The sequence below is a fragment of the Limulus polyphemus genome, unplaced genomic scaffold, assembly GCF_000517525.1.
Source record: "Limulus polyphemus unplaced genomic scaffold, Limulus_polyphemus-2.1.2 Scaffold1450, whole genome shotgun sequence".
NCBI classification, from domain to species: Eukaryota; Metazoa; Arthropoda; class Merostomata; order Xiphosura; family Limulidae; genus Limulus; species Limulus polyphemus.
In genome coordinates, this window is record NW_013667060.1 from 275,323 (window position 1) to 285,273 (window position 9,951).

The 9,951-nt window shown below is 29.8% G+C and overlaps 1 protein-coding gene across 2 annotated transcripts in view; it reads right to left on the bottom strand.

Moving 5' to 3' along the window:
* The window catches only part of LOC106463637 (polymerase delta-interacting protein 2-like), a 40,452-nt gene extending 31,494 nt beyond the window's left edge, over window positions 1-8,958 (bottom strand). Inside the window, exons 1-3 of one of the 2 annotated variants that reach the window (XM_022391180.1) lie at window positions 8,909-8,958; window positions 5,386-5,446; window positions 780-877 (exon numbers count right to left, since the gene is read on the bottom strand). In XM_022391180.1, coding sequence (XP_022246888.1) covers window positions 780-877; window positions 5,386-5,446; window positions 8,909-8,949 — 200 coding nt within the window. In that variant the 5' untranslated portion in view covers window positions 8,950-8,958. Of the gene's footprint in view, window positions 1-779; window positions 878-5,385; window positions 5,447-8,343; window positions 8,851-8,908 lie in introns of those variants that run through there. The other variant, XM_013923685.2, reaches the window with a different exon arrangement.
* Between the last annotated feature and the right edge of the window lie 993 nt (window positions 8,959-9,951).

The window sequence follows — 9,951 nt, forward strand, 5'->3', positions numbered from 1 at the left end:
CATAGCTTGTGTATATCATATATATACATATTTATTATTCATACCTACAGTGTATAGGACGCAAGCAGATTTGACATCAAATTTTGGGTTAAAAAGTGTGTCTCAGACACCGAAAAATACGGTAGTTAATTCTGGTAACTGTTATAGAAAGTGACTTTCCACATACTGATCAAAGGAATAATCAAAAATCATTGTTCAATATCAAGATTTCAAATATCTAGCCATCAATTCTACTAGAGATCTTCAATAAAACACTGAAGACAAGAATGATAAAAGCTAAATTACAAACTGCACTTAAGGTGTTTATTCTAACAAACTCAGTGATATTTAGAGAGAAGACAATTTGACCATAAAATAAGGTTAGTGGGGTGATAGTAAGAAGCTTGTTTTCCAACTGAAAATTATTAATTTGAGACATAAAAGAATACAAGACTTAAGAGTGGTTTAAAAATAAGGAAAATGTTATAACCTTAAAAAACTAAGATAGAATGAGAATAAACAAATAGGATCACTATCTTATAGTTATTCAATTTGTCTCAATCTTTTGCAACCACAATAATACATATTATATTCCCATGTCTCATTATCTTTGTATATAAACCTTGTATACTTAGTTTTGTGTCATACCTGAAGAAGACAGTCAAGGTAATGTTGATACAAAGTTTATTTGATAACTTACTACTGTATTAACATAATGTGCTTCCCTATACAAGTATCATTCAATTGGTACTTTCTTAAATCTTTTACACAAAACTGTAGAATAACATACATATTCATACCTGTCTTCTTTCTTATTGGGCACATCCCTGTCATATACTCTTGCCAGCCAGGGAAACAGTGTCACTCCTCGATACCCAAAAACCCGATGTAAAAAAAGCTGCATGGAATATAGTAACAAAAGGTTATAGAAAATATACATAATCTCTGCTCATGATAGTCGATTGCCACACTCGCAAATGAGAAGCTAAACTCAATGTAGCAAATCTAAATCACCTTTAATTTGCCATAAAAGTGAATTGAAATTCATTATTACTTTTTAAAGTAATCTTGACAACAAAGAAGCCACCACTGAACATCACATCAAAACACACAGCACAATCAATGAAACTAAATTAAATAACAGGTTGAACAATCGCCAATTGTTTATATATATTTTTTATTAAAAGAAGGATGACATTTCGAGCTAGTACTCTTCGTCAGATCATACAGTTTACAACAAATGCACAGAATTCAAAGAACTTGCATGTGTAGTATTTTGAATGTTAAGCATGAACATTCTAAGCAAAATTACATCTATTACATAAAAATTACAAATCATGAAAAGATAAAACAGATAGCAATTAAAACTTAAACAAAAAAAATGTAAAAATCGAAATCTAAAGGAAAGGAAAGCATTAATTTAAACCAGATGGTTGTAGGGTTCCCAGATTGTATGCCTTCATGGTTTTAAGTATATTTGTTTCTTAAGACACTTTATCGAATGAAAATTTTAGACTTCTGACAATTTTATTGACAAAAAATTTAAGGAATCTCTTTTGAATCAATCCAGACACCCTTCCATTAACAGGTACAATGCCCGGCCCATATAATAAGTTGTTGTTGATTTTCTTCATAATTTTTTTTAACTTTTACAATTATTATCAGTGACTCTAACCTATTTAACAATGCTTTTAGCACTCTTCACGTGTACTCTTCCCTTATGTTGTTCTAGTTACATTTTCTTTTCGGTTACTCTAATTTAAAATCAGTTGGGTACCCATGACATTCATTAACCATTGAAAAAGGTGTAAGCCAAAATGCCAGGTTGAATAGATTAACTTTTATCTGAAGTTGTTTGTCATCTTCATTTAGAATAGAAATTCACCCACACAAATAAATATATAATATGAAGACTACCCAATGAATTGTCAACACATTTTAATATTTTTGTGGTCTAATTTCCCATTTGCCTTTACCGTATGTCTATACTGCATTGCCAGTGCAGAATAGGCATCCTGCACGTCTAAGGTTATCTGTTTTTTTACGCTGGAACTTTTTCTTGAGACACCGAGGGTGTAATTTTACCCAATCAGAGATAGCCTTACTTAGGTCAAATCCAAGTTCCGTAATGATGACATCTCAGGCTTCAGAAAAACGAAAGTCAAAACAATATATATTATGTAGTATAAATGTTGATGGTGTGGATGCTTTGATAACAGATGCCTCAAAGTTATCATTCTACATTCACAACTTTATTATACTACTACAGTACCTCAAATATAATACATTTACATTGAACAGCTTCAATATAAACACTAACATAAGTTTAATACTTTAAGTGGTGTGGCTAATTCAATGAAATGTGCATTAGTCACAGTGACTAAAAGGATTTATGTGACAAGAGACAATAATATATATATTTACAATACTAAAAACTTCAAGTGAAATTTTAAAATATGTGAAAAACCCATTAACCACATCACAACAGGCTTGTGTATTTTACATGACTTTGTAACCACCATGGTTACATGGTGGCATACATACTATGATTAGTAAAGTACTTAATGTACTTTTAAGAAATTTGGCAAGCTTTTAGTCATCTATAGACAAAAAAATCAGAATTTTTAATAATGTACTTTTGCTAAAACTTTGTCGATAATTATATGATGTTATAGTGTTCACTGCTCAGAGGGCAAATGATTTTCATGTTAAGATTAAAAATACTTTTCTTTATCTAAAAATTTTAAAACTTTATGTGCATAATCTAGGGCCTAAGACCTTCTAATTAAATATCCAATGTTTGTTTTTCAGAAAACTTCATATTTTATCTGTTATGTTCTATAATATAACTCTATACAGGGTCTGTCAATTTGAACGAATTCATAACCATCATCAAATAATTAGAAAATAATTTTAAATTAACTTTTTTCTTTTTAAAATGACTGCAAATTGTAACTTAGAACCAGAATTGTTTATCCTAAATAGCTTAAAACATTTTTTCTTAATGTTATTGTATTATTGCCTTTTCAACCATAATTCTGCCACATAAATTGAAAGTCATTTGGCAAATGTGTATCTCACATTATCCTATCAAATTACGTACTGCACAAGTTACTCATGAGCATACCTCGTAAATAATTTTTATTATTATTATCCTTTATCTTACATAATCTAACCTAACAAGTTCTTAATTATTACATTTTAGTTACTTTTATAATAGTAAATAAAGAATACACATGAAAAACAAGAAATGTAGTATATACCTGGGTTTTCTTTTTCTTTGCTGTTGACTGTCAATGAAACTTAAACCTACTTTTTTATACTAATGGGACTATAACACTAAACTCTTTATTTAATTAAATACTGCACCTAAGAACACAGATCAATAACATATAAAAAGCAGACAATATCCTATAACTATCATAATTTTAATAGCTATCTAACTATGTGATAAGAGCCATTAAAAATTCAGCTAAGCTCCTTCAATGTGTTTACAGTGGGAATAAAGTTTTAACTGGAAACAAAATAAATAGTTGTCTGTACAGAAAACAAAGTAATATAATATATCATTTGATAGATTGAAACTTTGGCTTTCTCATGGTTATAAATAATATAGTACTAAATGTCAGAGAGATCTGTTTGCAATTTGTGAAACAGAGGATGTGACAGATGGGTGTAGAGTGATCTTCTAGTTTGAGGATCTGTAACCAAATAAGATTGAAAGCTATAAAAATTATGTTTTGCCTGAGTGATGAAAACATTATAATAAATAATGTTTGATAAATTTCATACTTCTTGAAAGAGTGGTAAGTAAATTAGAGAAGAAGGAAGACAAAGAGAGCAAATGTCACAATTTTCATATTATGGGAGACTGAGGATTGTTTTTCATGTTTCATTATAAAATTAAGAACTAAAGTTTTATACAATATTAAAATTTGATTTATTAGCTACATTTTCATGCCAAATTTATTTGTATACATTGATAATAAAGTAGTTTAATTAAATTTTGAATGTAACTCTATAAAAGGTTGTGAAATGTGCACTCTGACCTAACCGATGCAAAGGAGTTAAATACATATTATATGATTATTTCATTAACTGATACATGAACTCAAAAAAGCTCAAGATAACAGAATATCCATTAAGGGAATCTCTAGTCACAAAAAAAATAATTAATCAAACCCAAATGTACCCCTTCATATTTATATGCATGTTCAATAAATGTTTCAAAACAATTTAAACTAACTGCACATCATTATGCATATCAGTTAACAAGTTTCTTACAAAATTTGAGAAGCAGCAAGTTTGGATCTAAAGTTTCAAACCTTGAACTTACTCTTAATATTTAGGTTCTCTCTCCAACCTCATTATTCTCCTGTTCAAACAAACCACCAAAAGGCTGATCATCCAAGCCCTTTACAAGTATCATATATGTCTACAAATACTAAGTTGTTTACAGAATGTATTGTTAGTTAAGATAAGTAAATTCCTGAGATGGAAAAAATATAGTCTAATGATGATAATATGAGTGAAAAATACAATCCCCTTAGTAATACTAAATGGATGACTGTACCGAAATGCTCTGGATATTTATGTCTTCCTTACAAATTCTTAAAAATCAACTCACTAAAGTGTTACATAAGTTATTACACACAAATTCAATTGATAATTGTATTTAAATTAACACATTAGATAAAAAAAAACTTTCCATTCAAGAGAATAAATTTTTGATCCCATTTTGTTCATAGATCATTTACTTATATACATGTGGTAGCTGCAAAGTTACCTATATTGACAAAATCACATACCATGTAACACATGGGGATTTCCTGTATAAATGGTCACTCTCTATCATATCCCTGCACCTCTGCTATCCACACAAACAAACTATTGAACACAAAATTTCTTCAATAGACTTTATAGTTTTAACTATGGGCTGCACATATTAGGAACTTCTGATTAAAGTGTGTCTACTTATTAAATAAAATCTCCCATACTAAAATAACACCTCAACTTCTGTCAAGTTAAGCTTGTTTTAATTATTTCTCATGAACTATATATAGTTAAATTTAATTATTTATTTAGTGGGGGGTCTATATTTAAGTTCATTTACTAAATTCTACAATCTCCCTCCCCTTTGAGTCTCAACATTGCTCTTAGAAATGCTTATCATAGTACACATATTTCTATTCAACTTTCAGGTTCTAGTTTGTAGTTATAGTTTTGTATTTACTGTAAGAACTTGCTGAATATGGAAGGTGTATATTCTGAGACATTCATTGAATATGCTGTTATTTGTAACTTCTGTGATTATATTGTTCACCATTAAGGTCAGAAACGAATAGTACAGTGCACGATTTCTCCTTTTCTCTCAAAACTTGACAAAAAATATTCATATAACCTTACCTGTCCAGTGTCATATTTTCCTTCAATTTTTGGAATTCCAAGTCTTCCCACCTCAGCTAACCTACACAAAGCACACTGAATATATTAGTCCTCTGAATAAAACAAACAATAATAAATTATTCTGTTAAAAAACACCATTAATTTGAAATACATAAAAAATAAAAACCCTAAAGATTTACACAAGTCCACCTGTGAGAGGCATTAAGGATTTATAATTTTTATACCTCCACAGAGAGAACTGTTTTTCAATTTTCTTCTTCCAAGCATTTTTCAATCAACTGCCATTTCATGATTTCATTGACAGATTGACTTGTAACTTGGAAGGGCTATACCCTGGTCCAGAATAACCAGACATTATGTTTTTATATTTTTGATTTAAACCTTTTTAAAGGATTTTATGGGGTCAAATGTTAAACAACCCAAAAATTTATATTTCGGGCTCCTGTTCAATCATATTTTACAGCAATCAGTGTGACAACTGGCACAAATTTAAATTTTCATGCATCCAATATATTTACATATAAAAAAAAAGTTCGATTCATCCATTTTGTGTCTTCTTAAGGGGATCAGAGCTCATGAAAAAAAAAGAGCATAATTTTTTGGTTTTTGGTCAATTACTTGGTCTTATTTTGACCAAGTTACATGGGATTTGGTATAAAGATACTTTTCTACAGGCAACACAGATTTAGAAATAGAAATGTTCGATTTGCCCATTTTTAGTAATTATAGGGGTGGGTCAAGATGCCACAAAAAGCATAATTTTAGGATTTTTTGACAATTACTCTGCCATATTTCAGCAAACTGACATGAGATTTGATACAAAAATACTTTTTTACAGGTCCCAAACAGAGATATATACAGTTGTAAATTTTTCTGTGATTTTCACAATTCTTATGGTGTGAAAGTTGGTCATGTTGGGATTGCGTGGCAGAGAAATGTTGCATTCACATGCAAATGTTGGCCTTTTTAATTTATCTTACATTTCTTTAACTATCATGCAGAAAATTTTAAACACAGATCCTGTACACCAAATATTTTAATGTAATCCTTTGTCAATACCTTAAAGGATGTTATGTTATCATTCTATATATTACAATTGAACAAGTTTTTTATTGTATGGTGCAATGAAAAAACTCAAAAGATAATTAGTAATATGTCTACCCCAATAAAGCACCAATGACCACAGTAAATGTAACAACCAAATTACATAAAATTTAATAATTTGATTAACTTTTTTCAACCCTCCTATTATGCTCAGAATTGAGGTAGGTCTGTTATATTTCCAGTTATACTGACCTGATGCAATTTTTTTAAAAACAACATTCAATTGAGATTATTTTTTCATATAGTTTTCCTATTTTATTGAATATTAGAAATTAATGTAAACTCTCATTATAATAAACTCAAAGATGTATCTAATTGCACTGTAATGTTAAATAAACTGGTCCCACATTAAACAGATCTTGAATATAATATGGGTTTAAGATTATAAAAAAAAGACAAAGATGGAATTAGTAAAAACACAGCTAACAAATCAGATAACTAATAAAGTTGTATTAAAAACAATGATTCAAGTAGTTATACTCTTTATCATTTACCTCAGGCTCAACACCCTATCAATATGTACTATGTCTCATTATAATAAAAAAAAAAAGCTAGCTGAATCCACAACAAAAATAAAACACACTACAATAATTTATTAATAATCTTTTTTTACCAGTAGTTTATTAAACATTATTCTCATAGATCTTATAATGGGATTCCCACAGTTTAAAATAGTAAGTAAAAACATTATTCTGTTAGCGGTGTTTCATTTTAATTTTACAAATACTTTTCTTTTCATTTTATTATTAGAAAATGTATTTATCACCAAAAATAGAGATAACCTAAAATTTTATAAAATACTAAATCTAAAATGCTATACTTCCTAGAAATTTCATCAGCTAATTAATCATACTCATCAAGGTCACACTAGTGAATTACTAGTTTCATTGTTGTTTTTTTCCAATGTGACTAGCACTAAAGTGACAGAAGATGGAGTTTTGTGAAATTAGGTTTAATAAAATAGACCGTGCAGACAAAATTGCACAAACACATGTATGCTATCTTTATATCTAAATATGCAATAATTCCAGTTGAACCATATCAGCACAGCAAAAAAGGATAACATAACACGAATTACTTGATATATACATACAATTCAAAATTCAGAAGTGGGGGTACACTTGCACATAAAATGATGATAGCATTTTTCATTGTTCATCTTAATCAAGATGTTCAAGAAGTGGGGGTACAGTAAATGCAAAATTAGAGAAGTGGGAATACACGTACCCCCCCCCATGTTACTCTCCACTTTGAGCACTGTAAGTATATATATTAAAAACCTTCACATTTCCATTTAAAAATTAAACTAAACAGTAAACAGACACTCAAGTTTAAAATCATACAATTTAACAACTAAACTTACAAGTCATTACAATACATCCCTTATAAGACAGAAACTGAGAAAGCTTCTGTCTGAGAAAAACTTAACTTCTTAAACTCAAGTTAAACTAAAGAATTAAGTGAAACTTGATTGAAAATGAAATTGAAACAGAAATTTTATGGTAACATCCCAATTCATCTACTCCCAATGACAATAGACTAAATGGGAATAAACCTAAAAAAATACAATCATTACGTTGTCAGATTTTTTCATTTACAATAAAGTGACATGCCAAGTTTACAGAAAATATATGCAACATTTATTTTGGTATATGATTACATTAGAGTAGACCATACGGAAGTCGAAGAAACGGGAACAAACTAATTTTAAAATAATGGTGTAACTTGTAAATGTAACTAACAGTAACAGTGTGACTTGCAAGACAGTCTGTATACCTTTCAATTTCATTTTACAAATTACAGCTACATACTCATAACACATTAGTTTTACAATTACAGCTAAATTTGCATTACCTGGTGTATGTCGCTTTATTGCCAGATGAAGAAAATATTAGTTTTTCGAAATTAATATTTACGAATTTAAATCGTAGGCCTAATCCACGATGTAATGTTGCAGCCATTTTTAAATAACAAAAAAGTTAGGGTTAACTAGCCTTCTCTGCTCTTGGATTTAATCTTAGCTTAACAGTTAATGCCATAGAATCGACATGTTGGGAAATATTAAAACAATAAGAGAGTGAATTATCAAATATAACTAACAGCTTAAACGCAGAAATCGAAAAGTAGAGTTAAAAAATTGTAATTACATATACGTGGATAATCTTAATTTAGTTAAGAGAAAGCACATTAACTGAATCATTCAATAAACCGAGTAGTGATTGTGAATAGTAGGTTAAGTTATATTTTGTGTATGAGTGGGTTTAGTGTATGAGAAATTAAAACATATATGAAATATCCAACTTATTTGTCACTATTATTAAGTTGTGGTTTGTTCGCCCTGAGGAAATGTAACTTTTTTACCATAATTACATACGCTCAATAAAAATTAAATCAAGAACTTATATATATATATATATACGAATCTCTTTGAATTATCCTCTCCCACGAGCATGTATACATGAACACTGAGCCATTTCAACCGATTAACTCATAAATAGTTAAATTTCATTACCTATTACATCGAAACAAATTTACTTTTATACCATTAACAAACACACACGTGAAAATATTTTAATATCATATATGCTTCTGCGGATTGTGTGAAGCTTAATAAGTAATTTTTTAATCACATTGAGTAACTGAAAAATATAAACCTTCAATAAATGCACATTTAATTGTTTTTAGCAAGTTTTTTCCTCTCGAACAGATGACTTTCTCTGTGCGTTACAGTGCAAAGCTGCGATTAGAAAGTCCAAGGATGTTTGAAGTATCATATATCGCAGAACACGCTTCGCCTTCTTATTGCCCACTGGTTCTGAAGTTCCCTGGTTCGCAACCCGTTACTGTGAAAAAAAAATCACACTCCGCTCTTTGGAGCTTTGGGTGCATTATAAAAGTGACGGTCAAATCCCTTTATTCGATCAAAGTAGCTCACGAGTTGTCAGTTAGTGATGTTGACTAGCTGCCTTTCTTCTGGTCTATCACTTTCAAATTAAGGACGACTAACGCAGATATCCCACGAATATATAGATATATATATAATAGGCTCCAAAAATTGCCGGAACTATGTTACAGCTACCAAAATATTCCGCTTTCGGTTCAGTTTTTAACGCCGTCCTGATATCGTTCTACTGACAAACTCCGTATCCGAATTTCAAATAATTACTTGAAATTTTCACTATTTGGCTTCAACACGCACGAAAAACATGAATTTGAATTACATTTTTTTCTTAGATGTCACGATCCAGAATATAATAATAACAATTCCACACAACCTTTAAGAAAAACACACATATACGCACACACAAAGACTAACACTACAGATCAAAGAATAACTTACAAGAATATAATAAATTATGACGTATCTTCACATACAAATAGAGAAATTGTGCATTCCAGAATTCAAACACCAAGCACAGAAGTGTTTTATAGAGAAAGGCCACATTGGGCTGTCCGCTGTGG